The sequence below is a fragment of the Pteropus vampyrus genome, unplaced genomic scaffold (genome assembly GCF_000151845.1).
Source record: "Pteropus vampyrus isolate Shadow unplaced genomic scaffold, Pvam_2.0 Scaffold36, whole genome shotgun sequence".
NCBI classification, from domain to species: Eukaryota; Metazoa; Chordata; class Mammalia; order Chiroptera; family Pteropodidae; genus Pteropus; species Pteropus vampyrus.
The window spans coordinates 8,543,273-8,560,509 of record NW_011888817.1 but is presented as its reverse complement, the minus strand read 5'-3'; the positions used below and the strand labels follow the sequence as shown (position 1 = coordinate 8,560,509).

The 17,237-nt window shown below is 36.6% G+C and overlaps 1 protein-coding gene across 2 annotated transcripts in view; it reads right to left on the bottom strand.

Annotated features, from left to right (window-relative positions):
* Positions 1-17,237, bottom strand: part of ZCCHC17 (zinc finger CCHC-type containing 17) — a 48,585-nt gene that overhangs the window by 8,025 nt on the left and 23,323 nt on the right. For both annotated transcript variants that reach the window (XM_011357806.2, XM_011357807.2), the window contains 4 exons: positions 15,736-15,836; positions 14,314-14,405; positions 9,980-10,080; positions 8,048-8,193 (listed from right to left, as the gene is read on the bottom strand). In XM_011357806.2, coding sequence (XP_011356108.1) covers positions 8,048-8,193; positions 9,980-10,080; positions 14,314-14,405; positions 15,736-15,836 — 440 coding nt within the window. The remainder of the gene's footprint in view (positions 1-8,047; positions 8,194-9,979; positions 10,081-14,313; positions 14,406-15,735; positions 15,837-17,237) is intronic.

The window sequence follows — 17,237 nt, the reverse complement described above, 5'->3', positions numbered from 1 at the left end:
TGTGAATGATGATGCTGGGAAGTTGGATAGATTGTGAAGGGTCTTAAAGGAACTCCACAGAAAGGGAATCACTGAAAGCTTCTGCATAGACTACACCAGACTCTGTGCTCTAGCAAAATGGGCCCAGGGCTAGCAATCTCTTTCTCTCTCTCATAGATAGGCATCAAAGGAAGTTCTCTAGACAAGAGGACAGAGACAGCACTGCAACCAAGGGATGACATTCCTATTTCTGTTCTTCTATATGTAGTACAGCAGAAAGTAATGATAGTAGCTATGCCAAAAAAAAATTATAATCTGGATCATAGTTAAACTTCACTATGATCAGTGGGCAGGCTGATCTCCACGGTACATGACTCCTCATAATACAGAACTGATTCAGAATGACCCACAATGGCATACAGTAAGCGAAAGAGGCCAGCAAAGCAGACCGCAGGTTCATGGAATATTATCCAGGGCTTCACTACAAAAATCTCTATTCCTATTTTGCCAACCACTTCATATTCCATTTCCATTTCTAACACACAGCTTCCTCTTGTTCTAATTATGCCCAATGAAAATGGCTTATAATTTTCAGACACTGAGATAAAAATGGTCATGGTACCAAATAGGTATATAGAACTAAACCAATGCCTACGAGATTTTTGGACAAAGGCACACATTCCATACATGTATATTTGATAAAAAGAGGGTGGATTTACTCCTGCCACTGCTCCCTTCATTATTACTATGAGCAGCAGGAGTCAGTCTCTATTATTCTTCAAACTGAAGGCAGGTCTCACTGAGTGAAGGCACCTGAGGAGCTTCAGAAAGCAGAGATTATGGAGTCTGTCTACTCTAAGAAAGTTATTAGCACACGCCTATTATGTGCCAAACATTATGTGGAACAGGTGACACCCTTTCTTTATCCTGGGCCATTTCCTGGTTCCCCAACTTGCCTAGCTCCTTCTCCTGTCATAGAGACTCTGCATTAGACATTCTCTTCCACCAGACTACAGAGAGGAGTGGGAAAATGAATCAGTCTCGTGAAGTAGAGATGAGAACCCAACAGCCTGTTCCTGACTTTCCAATTCCAGTTGTAAGCCATACTTCATTTCCTGTCATTGGATTTCTATGAGAGCCAATACTTTGCTTGAAGAGAGTGTTTGTCTTTGGCCACCAGCGATATCCTGGCTGCTTATCTTTCTCCTTATGCTATTAGCAACTTCAGTGTAGATGCTGAGTATGACCTTTATTTTATTATGAGTTGTCCATCACATATGTCTTCCACACATTAGGCATTCCTGCTAACCACAGACCTGTATGACAACATAGACTACTGAAGGCATTTCCCTTCAGATGATCCCACTTGGTTCCACATTTGGCTCCCAGAGCCAACTAATGCTGGATCAGGTATCTGAATCTGCCACTTTCACAGACTCCAAAACATCCACCTTGGGTAGAAGCTATTACCAGTAAGGAAAGCCAACCTCCTGTTGGAATCAAAGATTTAGAGGGCAAAAGGAAACAGACAGGAGGTCTGGAATCTTGATTTATGGTTGTGAACAGAAATAGATCAATAGATAACATCAGATGGTTTGCTAAGGGAAGCTGACGACAGAGTGAAAACTAGCAAAAAAGTAGCCTTATGAGGTCTGATAAGTCAAGCACAATATACAGCAGACATGTTTGAGGCACTCAATACATATTTGTTGAGTAAATAAATAATTGAAGAGCTAAATGAATAATTGAAGTGTGGTACACAGAAAAGAATATTGAATTAGTAATCTGAACACCTGGGTTATTTCAATGTTATCTCTTATAATTGTGTGACTTCACGAACATAATTTCTCTTAATCACTATTTACCTAATGTATAAAATAATGGGATAATCTACTCTGGCTACCTCATAGAACTGTATAAGGATAAAACAAAAATAAAAATATGAAAGTATTTTATAAACTGTAAATGTTAAACAAATATAAGGCATAAAAGATAATAAAGAGATTAACAATAAGGTGAAAAGACAATGATGCTAGATGATACCTTGGGAGAAACAGTGGGCATCAAGGGGGAAGTTTTAATGGTTTCGACTTTAGAACATTTTTTAAAAAAAAGATTTTTATTAAAACATAGCTAACATACAATATTATATTCGTTTCAGGTGTACAACATAGTTATTCAACATTTATATACCTAAAGAAGTGATCACCATGATAAATCCAGCAACCATCTGACACTGTATGATGCTATCACAATGTTATTGACTATGTTTCTGATGCTGTACACCAAATCCCCCTAGAACACTTTTTAATCAAAGAGAACTCATGATTTAAAAGTTTATATACACAAAAGTACTTTAAAAAATAATGAAGGTGTGATGATTATTACTGCCATTGTTCATTAGACTATTTCTCTACTAAATGAAGAGCAATGGAGGGTAGAATAATGGGTTGACTAAGTAGGTCATAAAGAGCTTCATACCTAGCAAATGCTTAATAATTGTTTTAGTGAACTGAAATACATATCTCAAAGGAGCTTTAGAAACAAAGTAATAACTACTTGCACTAGGTGTATTAAGCAACGCAAAACAAAAACAACTTAACTGAAGACACACAGAAGTGAGATAACCACATAACCACTTTAGGAATCTGACAAATATCATTTAGACCTAAAAGGCTGAAAAAGAAAAATTCTTGGAACATATAAATAGAATTACGGTTAAAAATCTAGCTCTACTAAAAAGTAAAATTACCCGTTTGCAGACATGAGCTTATATATGTAGAAAATCCTAAAGATTCCACACAAAAAAACCTGTTAGAATAAATGAATTCAACAAAGTTGCAGGATACAAAATTAACGCCCAAAACCACTTGCATTTCTATACATAAACAATGAGCAATTCAAAAAGAAAATTAAGAAAATAATTCCATCTACAAATAACATCAAAAAGAATAAAATACTTAGAAATAAACTTAACCAAGAAGGCAAAAAGACTTGTACTCTGAAAAGAACAAAATACTGCTGAAAGAAATTAAAGACAACACAAATAAGTGAAATAACATCTGTGTTCATGGTTTGGGAGACAATATGGTAAAGATGTCAATGGACTTGATGTGACCCTATCAAAATCCCAATGACATTTTTTGCAGAAATAGAAGATACATCCTAAAATTCAGATGGAATCCCAGGGGACCCCAAATAACCAAAAAAATCTTGAAAAAGAAGAACAAAGTTGGAAGACTCACATTTCCTGATTCAAAACTTACAAAGAATAATCAAAACAGTGTGACATAGACTAATGAAATAGAGAGCCAGAAATAAACCCTCAGGTACATGGTAAAATGATTTTTGACAAGAATGCCAAGACCATTCAATGGAGAGTGCAGTCTTTCCAACAAAGGGTGCTGGGAAAACTGAATAGCCACATGTAAAATATGAACTGGGACCCTACTTCACACCATATACAAAACAAAACCAAACCTCAGAATGGATCAAAGACCTAAACATAAAGAATTAAAACTATAAAACTTTCAAAACAGGAAAAATCTTCATGACATTGGATTTGGCAATGATTCCTTGAATATAACACCAAAAGTATAGGAAACAAACAAATAAAAAACCAGACTTCATCAAGATTAAAAATTTTATGCATTAAAAGACACTATCATGAATTTATTTAACACTACTGCTGAACTATATACTGAAAAATGGCTAAAATGGTAAGTTTTATGTGTTTTTTTCATCACAATTCTTTAAAAAAATGTAAATCTGAAAAAAAAATAGGGCATTATCAACAGAGTAAAAAGGCAATCCACAGAATGGGAGAAAATATCTGCAAGTCATATATCTGATAACAAACTGATATTCAGAATATATAAAAGACTGCCTTAGAACACAATCTCTGACCACACAGCCTCTGTTTTTAAGCAACACCTACTAGTAGCAGACATACACTGGACTTTGCTGTATGCCTGGCACTGTGCTCAGTTTTACATGCATCCTAATAGCCTTATAAAGTAGATGCTTATTATTCCCATTTCACAAAAAAGGAAACAGATTGAGAAGTTCAGTAATTAGGCAAAGTTCCACAATGAGGAGGGGATTGAGCTGAGACTGGAACCCAGGCAGCCTGTCTCTGCAGCCCATGTTCTTAAGTACTCTACTGCTTCCAAAAATGCAATTCCTCAGCATCCACCTGATGTAATATGGTGTAGCTATTACAAATGAGCAGTAAAAGACCATGTGGCAAAAATGGAAAAATGCTTATGACAAAGCAAAAGAGCAGGATATAAAATTGTACACACAATTTTATTAAATCTAGGTAAAACATTTGAAAACAGATGGTAGAAAATATGTGCCACGATAAAAGAAATTCTGGTAAAGCAGTCAGATTATGGGCTGCCTTTCTTTTGTTTTATATTTCAATAATGAGGTTATATAGTGGAAACTTCTCTTTTCCCTCTTTTAATCAAGCCCTCAGATTTCTACAAGGAAGGCTCTAGAAACACTTAGCATGAAGAATAACGGTATAGAGCATTTGAGATCTTGCTTCCCATAAATTTTGTTTGGTTCAAATAAAATCAATCAATCAATCAATCAATCGATCAATCATGCCAAGTCCCGTGTTCAAAATTAAGCAATACTGCAGGTAGGATGGATCCAGGGTTGCCTCTGTGAAGGAGCCAGGCTAAATCTGGCAATGCTGAATTTTTGCAGAGGGCTTCGAGAAGAGGGCAGCGCTTGAAGCAGGGGCTTTTGTTAATTTTTATTTCTTTAGTTCACAGGAGAATAGTATCAAACTAAAATAATATCCCCACTGCTCTAAATCAATGTTTTCCAAGTTTCAGTCATTCCCATAACATCGCCATGATTTTACTCCATGTGTTTAAAACCTGTTACATTTTTTGCTAAAAATTTTATTACTTTCCTTTTTACTTTAAAAAGTTTTTCTTAAAAAGGAAACTATACCACAACTGTAAATAGAAAACTTGCATCCCTTGCCATATGTAGAAGTTAACTGTAAAAATAAATATATAAAAAAAGACAAAACAATGTTTCAGGTAGATACAATTTACTGCCTGCTAAAGGAAGTAGCTGAAAAGGAATAGGGTTAGAAGTTTGTTTTCACAGGAGGCAGTTTAGATTTTATTTAAAGGATAATGGGAAATCATTGAAGAATTTTAAACAGGAAGAGATACAGTCTGATTGGATATTTTAAAACTTTCTGGGGAATTAAAAAACATTAAAAAAATGAGAAAAGATAAAAGTGAACAAGTGAATAACACCATCCACTTTTACCTAATTAACAATTATAAAACACTATACTCTATTGGAAACTTTTGCACTGTTAGTAGGAACGTGAAATGGTATAGTCACTATGAAAAACAGTACAGTGGTTCCTCGAAAACAAAAAAAATCACAATAGGATTACCATATCCAGCAACTCCACTTCTGGGTATACACACAAAGGAATTGAAAGCAGGGTCTCGAAGAAATATTTGTACAACTGTGTTCATAGGGGCTGCAAGGTATAAGCAACTCAAGAGTCAACAATGAATGAATGAATGAATGAATGAGCAAAATATGGCCAATACATACAGTGGAATATTACTCAGTTTTAAAAAAGAAGGAAATTCTGACACATGCTATAATATGGATGAACCTTGAGGATATTATACGAAGTCAAACGAGCCAGTCATAAAAAGACAAATACTATATAATTCCACTTGTACGAGGTTCCTAGAGAAGTCGAAATCACGGTGGTCAGCAGGGGTGGGGAGTGGGGAGAATGAGGAGTTATTATTTAATGGGTACAGAGATTCAGTTTTTCAAGATAAAAAAGTTCTGGAGATGGATGTTATTGATTACACAATAATATGAATTTATTTAACGCCAAAGAAATGCACACTTCAAAATGGTTAAGATGGTAAAATTTATGTTATGCGTATTTTATCACAATTTTAAAAAACCACAAACACTATACCCAAAGGTTGCAGATTTTGGCTTACGATTCTGGGTGAATAGAGATCTATTCATTGAGATATGGCAGAATGTGGAAGGTGCAGCTTTGGGTAGGAAAATTTAAAATGTTTTGGGGTATGTTAAGCTTGATGTCAACTTGACAACTGGAGATGTCAAGTAGGCAGTTGAATATCCAAATTTAAGTTCTAGAGAAAAAGTGAGGGACAGAGTCACAGATTTGGATTTTAAAAAGGATACAAATAATTTAGGGGACTATTAGCATATAAATGGCACTCAAAACCATAGGACAGAATGAGATTACCTAGGGGGAAAGTAGTTAGAGAAGAGAAGGAAGTAATAAGAGCCTTGGAGCACTCCAACATTAAGAATTAAGGCAGAGGGTGAAAAATCATAATGAAGAGAATCAATAAGTGAGATAAAGAGCTTAAAAAAAAAACTCAGATGCTCAGACCCAGGCCCTAAGAGTTGGAGGGCAAATGTGTATTTTTAAAATCTCCCTAGGCCAGTTCAAAAATCTGAATAGGAAATGTGAGGGGAGGAAAAAATAGAATTGAGATACTTAAAAGATACCACCAACAGGATTTGATGACTGATTAGATGGGGGACGGAAAATAAATGACATATTGGTTTCTTTCATAGGAGACTGGCAGGTTATTAATGTCATTAAAAAAAGAAATACAAGATAGAAGGATAGAAACAAGGTTTTTGATTGTTTTTATGGTGCTGGGGTTGAAGGTGGGATATCATAGGTAGGAAGGAGGGTTAAAGACAAGATGATGATAGTCATGACAGCCAACAATAATTAAGCAAGGAGTACTGCCATCAAAGATCAGAACAATTCCACTTTGAAAATTAAGAAACTGAAGTTAGAGAGCCCAAAATTACATAGCTGGTAAGTAGCACAGAAGAGTTTCAAATCTAGGTCTGATGGACTCTAAGCCAAAGTTTGAGGTACGTGTGGGATACTTGTTGGGAATATGGAAGTCATCAAGGCAGCTAGTCTTAGAAAAGATGTGATCATCCAGGAAGAGAACAGACATATCAATAAGTTATCATTCTTGTATAAGTTATTATTCTTGTAATTGATTCTTACAAAGTTACGATGGGACTTTTCCCTCACCTATAAAATGAAGTTAATACTTATTTGTAGATAATGTACGCTGAGGGCAAGGACCTTATCACAGTTTTTGTATTCCTAGGTTTGTAATGCCTAGAACAAATTAACAGAAGCTTTAAATAAACAAAACCCTAAAACTTAATACTTGGCTACAATTAGAAAAATACTACACAATATAAGAACCACTATTTCCTGACCAAACAATAGTTTTTTTCATTTCTTCTCTGTGTAGCACGCTACAAATTACAAATCTGCTGTTTTTCTACACCACAATGTCTATTTTATAAATTCTTCTGCTATAAGTAGTAGATAGGAGGTAGAACTCAGTGAGACAGGCACTCATCCACTGCTGGGTACAGAAAAGTACTTTCTGGAATGACAATTTGATAAAATTTATCAAGAGCCTTAAAGCCCTAACTCAGTAATCTTATTTAGGAATTTATACAAAGAAAACAATAAGATATGTGGCCAAAAGTTTAGGTTGGAAGTAATCAAAAATATCCAACAATAGAAAAATTATTAAATAAAACACCATACAGCCATAGGGTAGAATATCATATGCTGCGCTTAAATCAAGTTTTGAAGAACACTTAAAGATATTAGAAAATCCTTTTGATAAGTATAATAGAAAAAGATATAAACTATATCTAATATGACCATAATTGTTTATATATATATGTAGCATCATATATACACGTGTGTATGTATGTGTGTGTGTAATACCCAGAAAAAAGATTAGAATATACCAAATTAATACCCAGAAAAAAGATTAGAATATACCAAATTAATACCCAGAAAAAAGATTAGAATATACCAAAAATACTATAAGAGTTTCTCTGGGTAGAAATATTACAGGAGATCCTAATATTCTTTACATTTTTCAGTATTTCCAGCGTTTCTATTAAAAGTATACATTTTCATTTTAAAACAAAAAAAAATGTGATAAAATAAAAGAAAGATAGTACTCACCTTCTTTCTTTTTCTGGAAGAATTCTTCGTGGGGTCAGGCTTCTCAAATTCTGCCGACTTTGCCTCTTCCTTCTCCTCTTCCTCATCAGGTATCAGGGAGTATTTGGTCCCACCTGGTTGCATGAAACAATCCTTTGCAAAGTGGCCTGCAAAAGAAAAGTAGAAAAGGTAGGGAGGGAAGAAGCAGTCCTTCCTCTAAGCAGATAGATCTTCCCCAGAGGCTCCAGAAAGGGGCTAGCTGATTCAGGAGATATTACTGAGTTCATTCAGAGCAGTTGTTGGATTCAGAGCAGATTTTCTGTCACCTCAGGATAGCATTGCTCACAACGAGAGCCAGACTAGTAGCTGGTCCTAGAGCTGTGGGAAATACTGGGGCTGCTTTGAAAATGGCAGAGGATGTGAGGATGCTGGCTTGTGCTGCCTCCTATTAGCAATGGGGCTTAGTAATTTTTAAAGATCTATTTGGAACTTATTCCTGACAACAAAAGGCTGCTCCAAAGAGCAGAATGCTTAGCAGAGGGAGCCGAAAGGCAGGCCAAAGCCCTGAAGGAAGATAGCTCTTAGGCAGCTGGCAGGAAGGCAGCATCCAGGCTAACAGATAGAGAGACAGGCACAGTCACCTAGGGGCACTCAACATTCACAGACTGTCTGGCAAGGGCCTCAGAGATCATCAAATCCAACACTGCATCTGCAGAGGATATGAAGCCCCAGAGAACAGAAGTAGCTCAAGGTCACACAAATAGCAGCAGAGCTAAAACTTACCTGGGGTCTTCTGCCTCCCTGCCCTGTGCATTTTCTGCTGCACCAAAACCAACCACCTTTGGCCCAACCTTTGCTGACTGGGCCAAATTCCATCTCTCATTATTCTTCTCTGCCTCATGTAACACCTGGTGGACACAAGTTGAAGGTAAGATGACCCTACCCTCCCTGAACCTATAGTGCTGTTAAAAGGGCCCTTTTAACAGATGCTACAGAGCTGGTTTTGTCTGAGCTTGTTACAGATCCTGTCTCAGAGGCACAAAGAATTTGATAAGATTATAAAAACAATATGTAAACCAATTTGCAACTCTGAGTCCAGAAGCTGGATGGTGCTTGGAAGGAAAATACAACATAGAATTTTCCAAATATCTCTAATCTTCCCACAATTACCCAGAGAAGGTATTCTTCCTCTTGATTTTATTCTTCCCTTCCTCCGTGTTAATGATAAGTAGGGGACTTAAACTCCACAACCTCAACTAGTTGTTGTAGAAAAATCAACAAACTGGGTAGATGGAAGACTAGGGAGAAGAGGTGATGAATTGAGGTCACTCTGAAAATGAGAAGCTGGCAATCCCTCTCATTATAGCTCCAACAAGGGAAGTCAGGCTGAAAGAGCTCTTTAATAATTAAGGCTACAGGAAACCTGAGGAAACAGAGCTAAAAGGAAGTGACTAGTGTGTGTTCTTTATTACTAAAAGGATATTGTATTCACAACTGTGAAATTAAAGAGATGAGCAAGAAAGGATTTAACTTGAATCCTTAAGAAATATATTTCTAACTGGCTTAATTCTTGCAGCAGAACAATAAGATCCTTTAATCCTTGGATATAAAATTTTAGAGTGTTAATCATAATCTAACACTCTTACCTTCTTAGCATAATACGTGAGGCCTTGCCCAGGTAGGGCATCAGCTGCAGAGAGTGGGGAGAGGTGGTAACAATATAGTATCACCACTAGGGCTAGCAGCGGGGCTGGCATTCAGAAAAGGAAACAGAAAAAGCAGCAAGCCATGAACTGTGATGTGAGTCTAGTACAAATGACATCACAAGCAGGTGAGGCCATCGCTTGGTTAAAAAACAGGGTGAGCTAAACTCACACTAGGCTGTCTCCCTCATCCTGTAAAGGGTCCATCAGCAGGGAGAGAAAGAAGGAAATGACAGAGGCTTTGGTTTACCTTTACAGCCACACTTCTTGCAGGTAGTGTTCAGGACAGCCTCAAGGGTGATCTTCTGCCCAGTGTAATCCTGGAAGGACCGCCTCCGCCTCTCTTCTTGCCTGTAATGAAAAGGATTCTGACTGTTGGCCCCCTTAGGAGATGTGGCCAGAGATATTGCAAAGCAATGCTGTACACTGGTTTTTTGTTTTGCTTTTAGCAGATACAGGGGAGAAAGGAAAAGCACTGGGCATAAAGAGACCAGTAGTGAAGGCAACGACATGAAATAGACATTCTCTTTTACTCAGGACAAAGCTCTGAATTAATAATCATGAATAAAACTAGACTTCATCTCATTGATGCCCAGAAGATAAAGATATAATTACTCATCTTGCTAAGCCACCTACAATCCTTACAAGGTCACTCATGGGTTTAAAAGACCTTCAAAGATTTCCTGGAAAATCAAGTCTAAATTCCTTACACCTTGGTATTCGAGGCCTTTAGCAGTCTGCCTCTAACCGACTTTTCCAGCCTCATCTTTACTTGTACAATACGCTTTAGCCAAACCAGACTATTTTACCTTCTCCAGATGGTTCCCTGCTTTTGCTCAGGTAGTTCTCTCTCTGAAATGCTCTGCTTTCCCTCTTTACTCCCACCTCACCACCTCACACAAACATTTCAAGGCTCATCTCAATTACTACCTCTCCTTCTACTAAGTCTTCTTCCCTGAGTCCTTCAGCCAGAATTAATCTTTGTTCACATTCCAAGAATACTATTTAAAAATTCTAAACTTCTGACCAAATATACATACAGAAAACTGTTCATAAACATACAGCTTGATTTTCACAATTTGAACATACCCAGATAACCAGTACTCGGATAAACAGATTATTACCAGCACCCCAGAAACCCCTCTAGTTACCATGCCTCGCCCAAGGGTAACCACTGTTCTAATTCCTAACACATAGATTGGTTTTGTAAATCATATAAATGGAATCATAGAATATCGACCCTTCTGTGTCTGGCTTTTTATGCTTGTTTGTGCAATACATCCATATTGTGTGTTGTTTGTTCTAATTTGCCATAAAGTATTTTGCTGTTGGTGTAAAGTATTTGATATAATCTCTATTATGAACAGTGGAACTACTGGGTTGTAGGGCATCAGCTTTTAGTAGATACTGCCAAATAGTTTTCCATAGTGTGTTTACCAATTATACTCCTACCAGAGGAGCCTAAGCACCCCAGCTATCAAGTGACTGTAAATTGCAGCTTAAACAAACCCTTTTATAATCAATCCCAATATTCTGTGGACTCTATAACATACCATAAGCCAAATCATACCTCCAGCTAACACTCGAATCCAACAAATGTGTCACTTACCACCTGTCTCCCTTTCTGCCCTCACTGACATCATGTTAGTTTAGGTTTCATCACATTTCACCTAAACAGTAATAATCCCTTCACTGGTCTCCCTGCCTCCAATTCTCCTCTTCCAATCTATCTAGTACACATAGTTGGATTAATCTTTCTCTTTTCAGTTCAACTAATAAGCAAGCACCGATGCTAATACTAGTGATATGACAAGTATATTAAAATAATAGGACACAGTCCTTTTCCTCATGGAGCTTATAGTCTAGAAGCAAAGGGAGACATATAAATGGATAATTATAGTGTGGTGACTCATAAATGCTCTTTCTGAAGACTATACTATGCTGGCTAAACCTAATGGAAAACTGGCTTTAGCCTCCTTCCGTTTGTACAATCACTTATTAGATGACCTTGTTAATTCCTTGAGGCCTGAGGGAATGAAATATAAGAAAGCTAGATTTTGATGGCAAATGAAAGGAAGCTAACTGTGGGTAACTAAAGACAACATGAAGGTATTGAGCACAACAGGGTGAGGCCAGAGTATGGAGACTCTCCCACTCAAAGGCTAAACAAAATTCATATTCTTTGACTGATATTCAACTCTTCCTCTTAAAGCTAATTCCTAGAATCCTTTCTTTAAATCACTCTTTTAGCATTTCTTACATGTTGCCTTAAAGTTATTTGCATAATTATTTCATTACACTAGGCATTAAGGTCCTTAAGCAGAAACCTTGGTATTGCCACTATACTTCAAACAGTATATAAATCCAGTAAATACTTGTTGAATAAAGAGTAAATGGATGCACTAACTAAATGACTGCTATATATCAGGTGCTATAGGTCACAGTGATCTCTGACCTTTCTGGCACCAGGAACCAGTGCTCCTATGAGAATCTAACGCCTAATAATCTGAGGTGGAGCAGAGAGGGTGATGCTAGCACTGGGGAGAGGCTACAAATACAGATGAAGCTTTACTGCTTGCCCGCCACTCATCTCCTGCTGTGCAGCCTGGTTCCAACCAGGCCACAGACTGCTACTGGTCCATGGCCCAAGGATTGAGGACCCTTGCTATAGGAGATAAGAAAGACAAGATGTGCTCCATGTTCTCATGGATCTTATATATTCTTTCAAAGGAAAAGGTGTGATAATCTCAGATATTAGAGAAAAACCAAAGAGACATTTTATAACAATAAGTAGCTATTATATATTAAGTTTCTACTATAGACTAGACGATAAGCTAGGCTTTTATAAATGAGATTTCATTTAAATCATCCGACTTTTCTGAGCTGTAGGTGTCATTATTTCCATTTTATAGTCAAGAAATTGAGATTCAGAGAGGCTAGGTAATCTGCTCAAAGGCATATACTAAGTTTGGGCAGAATTAAGACTCTTTCTGATTCAAGTCTAACTCTAAAACATGCCATCTTTGCACTGTGCCATGCTCCTTTCCTGGATTTAGCTCTAGAAATAATTTACAACAAAAGTTGTAGAGACATGTCTAGTGTAGAACGAACCAGAAAGCCCTTTCCCTCCTCTACCCTCATTTTGAGAAAGAGAGGCAGCTCTTTCATCTTACTTTTTTTATTTTACTCTTACAAGGGTGGCTTTGGGAAATTTCATTGCTTTTTAATGAGTCCGTATAGCATAGGATTATTTGAAGCAGAAGCAATTTATTATAGTGCAATTAGTAAATGTCAGAACTAGGTAACATTTCTCAGCTCTGAGTTATAAAAGATTTCCACCATAAATGGAAAGTGTTTTGTCAATAATCAGCCCTACCAACATGTCAATATTTATAGACTAAACTATAGAAATAAGAAAAACTCTGTAAGTCACATGCAACAAGTAGAAGTATCATGTGGTGAAAGGCATTAGCTTTAATGTCAGGGAGACCTAGAGTCAAGTCCCTGACCCACTATAATTTGCTATAAAACTAAGTTATTACCAAGCATTGAGCCAGAAAGAAACTAAGGATATTAAAGTAAAATGTATATAACACCTTTGCAAGTTGTTAGAATTAGATAATAGAACATAAACTGCCTTGTATAATGCCTGGCACATAGTATGTATTCAATAAATATCACTTTCCTTCCTTTAAGGTAATGTTTCTTCATATCCTAAGTTGATTGCTGAAAACAATAAACATAAGGGCTTCTAAACTTTTCGCTACCAAGATCTCACTCAAACAACAGTTAGTTGTTTTTTTTTTTTAAATAAATCAATAACTGCCACTGACAGCACCTGATTAGCATGAGATAAATGATGTGATATTTTATCATCAAAAGCAACAAAATAATGTCGTGGTTAAACTGAAGATAAATGTATGGTTTTGGTTGGCTTTCTGAAACACTGGAAATAGTTATTAAAGCCCTAAGATTCCTTCAAGGAAACCTTAGGAATCTAGGAACCCCTGGTTAGAAATCAGTCATATATTCAAAAAAGACTTTGAGACAGAGGGCAAATTCCCTGTATCACTGGACATTATCCTATGAGGACAGAAAATTTTGCATTCTTAAATGAAAAGTCAGAAGAGCCAATGAAAGTAAGGTGTTGTGTTCAGAACACAGTGTATCCCAAGATGCAGGCGTCTAAAACCCACTGGAGTTGCTCCTAGACTACCCTACCTTCCCATATAGTCTTTTTCAGCCCTAGTGATGGAGAGAGGCAAATAACAGGTACCTCATGAATGCTTGTTGGCTAACTGGTTAAAGGGCAGAAGCAAAAAAAAAATAAGGGGAAGGAAATAAAACCAACGATGGAGCACTTCTATGCTAGGAGCTTTGCATGTTAGCATTTCATCTTAGAACTCTATGCAGGAAAATGTTACCTGTAACACTTCAAACCTCTAAAAACCAAAAAACACATGGTTATGTAACTCTAATATCTCAGTCTATAATAAATGGTAGAGTTCCCAGGTCAGCCTGATTCACTTTAGCATTCTGTGGTTTGAAAGGAAAGATTTTAGCCTCTTCAAGCCTTTTACCTACTCAATGATAACGTTGTTGGGATCGAGGTCTTTCCCAGTCCCTTGGTTGACAACTTTCATGGAGAGGGATACCTTTATCCTATCATTTTTCATCTGAAAAAGACAAAAGCAAAGTCACCAAAAGCTCGAAGTAGATCATTGAACACCTCTAATAGCCAAGGTCCTGTGCTAGGATCTCTGGGCTGGGGCCAGGGTGGGGGGCAGGGGGGAAGGATGGGTTATTAATAAACATAATGGGCAGATCTTGCTGCAGAAGAATTTTAGGAAATGGTTTTCGTCTCATTTTTGTACATACTGGGGTAAAAGACAAAGACCGTTGCTCAGAAATCCAAGGCCTGTGGAAGTAACCAGGCAGAAAAGTAAAACTGTTTCTTCTAGGTAAGTTCAACATAATGATTGGTTCAGAGATTCATGAGCCCAGAATGGGATTCAGAACATTCTAGTATACTCGATCTACTTTTGCACTCAGTATAGAGCCTCTTTAAACATGAAGACCATTGTTAGCCATGTTAGTCTTATTTTGCTTCTTCCAGCACTTGTAGCCCTTTTTCACTTCAGGGTCTTTGCATCAACTATTCTCTTTGCCTGGAATGTTCTCATCCCAACTTTCTATATGACTAGTTCCTTTTCCTTTGGGTCTCAGCACATATACCATCTCCTCAGAAAGACCATTCCTGAGTACTTTATCTAAATCTACCTCTGATACTGTTTGAATCCATTACAGCATTTATAATAATTTGTAATTATTTATAATTATCCTAATTTGTTTAATTTTCATTTGTCTCTTCTAGTTATATTCTAAATAAGCTCTGTCTGGTTCACTCTTATATCCTTTAGACCTAATACATACTAAGCACTTAAATATTTTTGAATAATATCTCTTTCAGACCTGTCTCCCCTGTCATTCTCTGGTAGAAGGGCATGCCTCAGTGTATGTTCATATTTCTCCTATGGTCTGCCCACACTCACAGCCCCGTACCCTGAAGGGCGTCGTTAACAGGGTCTATCAGAGCTTTCTCACTTCCCTCATACTGCATGGTGCCAGAAATTAGGAAAAATGACTGGAAACTCTGTGTCCTTTTTTGTTTTGCTCTGAATTGAAGTGTACCTGGTAGGAATTCTTTGAAGTTTCCTTCCCTCCTTTTAGTTCTTTACTTTTTTTTTCTTCATATCCACCATTTGGATAAACTTCAGGGAGGGAGGTTTATAAACATGTACTTATTGTAGTTCACACCATCCCTTCTGAGTTTGTAGGATAGCCAACCAGAAGGTTTAAATTCAGGTCAGATTATGGTGGCAGGATTCAAAACATGATCATCAGCCATAGTTAACAACATACACACACTTATCATCATGAAATACCCAGAAAATCTCAGCTTCTCCTAATCCTTTCTAACCATATGAAAGCTGCAGAGAACTTTACCTCTCGGCCAATAAGCTTCACCCACACTTTGTCTCCAACATCTACTATCTCCGAGGGCTTATCCACACGACAAGATGACATGTGAGTTCGATGGACCAGACCTGGGCACATGAAGAAGAAATAAAATAAAGCACAGGGTATATCTGGTATTTATACTCTAAATACAAGGTAAAGAGAAGATGGGAGCTGAGAATTCTCTGAAAAAAAATGCTCATTCATTTAAAACCAAATTTAAAAAATTTGAGATAGTTTTTTATCCCTTATCAACAAATATTCTTCAAAATAATGCTCAATGTTAGTAAGATCTGATACAAAAACTATAGTTACATAATACTGATAAAAATATAAAGGTAAAATTCTTTAAAAGCACTGGGCATAAAGATGTGTTTATACTTCTGTTGCTAGAATATCATCATTGGAATTTTTCCAAAAGAAAAAAATTTAGTAGAGGCAAAAGCCTATGGGTATATAAAAAGATTAGCAGTATTATTACCTACAAAGGTTAAAAATAAAAATTCTAAAACAATCTAAATGACCAATAATTGGAAAATAGCTTGGTAAACTGGAGTAAATCTATCCAAAGGAAGAGTAAGCAGACGTTTAAATTACAGGTACAGAAAATAATTATGATAGATGTTAAGAAAAGGAAATATAAATAAGGTGCCATTTTTAATCTATTAAATTACCGAAATATTTAGAAAATAACAATACCCAATGTTGATGAGAGTATAGCAAAATAAGAAATATTGCTAAGGCTAGTTTAAAGTTTTAGAAATCATTTAGCAATGGCTATCAATGGCTAAAAATATTTAATAAAATTGAAAATTATAGTAATAATTATTAAATAACTTAATAATGACATTCAATAAAATATTTATTTTCCTGTCTTTCCTAGGTCCTATCCTGGGAGAACCATCTTTCTGACATTCTAAAACAAGCTGGTCAGTCCATGTAATTTGGTTGGAGCTGACCTAACTCCCAACTGGGGGCATATGACACAGGCTTAGTCAATCAAGGTACTTCATCCCCCATCCCCACCACAGTAATTGTTTCAGGGACACAGACTCTTTCTCAAGACTTTGTCAAGACTATAAACTACAAAGTTACCAATGCCGATCTTTACCACCAGGTGGCAAGAGTCAGCCAGAGGGAAGCAAAAAAAAAACATCAGTAATCAAAAGACAAAGTCCTGAGGTTGTCAACTGAGCACCTGATACAGCCCTGATGGAAGCTAGATTTATCCAGCTCTCTCCAGCAAAAGTAAGAAAACATACAACTGTGTTTCTGTCCCTTGCACCAAGAGTTCTGACTAATAATTAATTTGATCTATAATTGCTTCTGGACTCTGTCTTAAGAAAATAATTTTATATATAGAAAAAGCTATATGCATCTGGAAAAGCAATCTACATTAAAAAAATTTAATGTATTTTTAAAACAGAAAAAAAAAAGAAACCACCTAATATCCAACATAGGGTAATGGTTAAGTCGACTATGGTATAGCC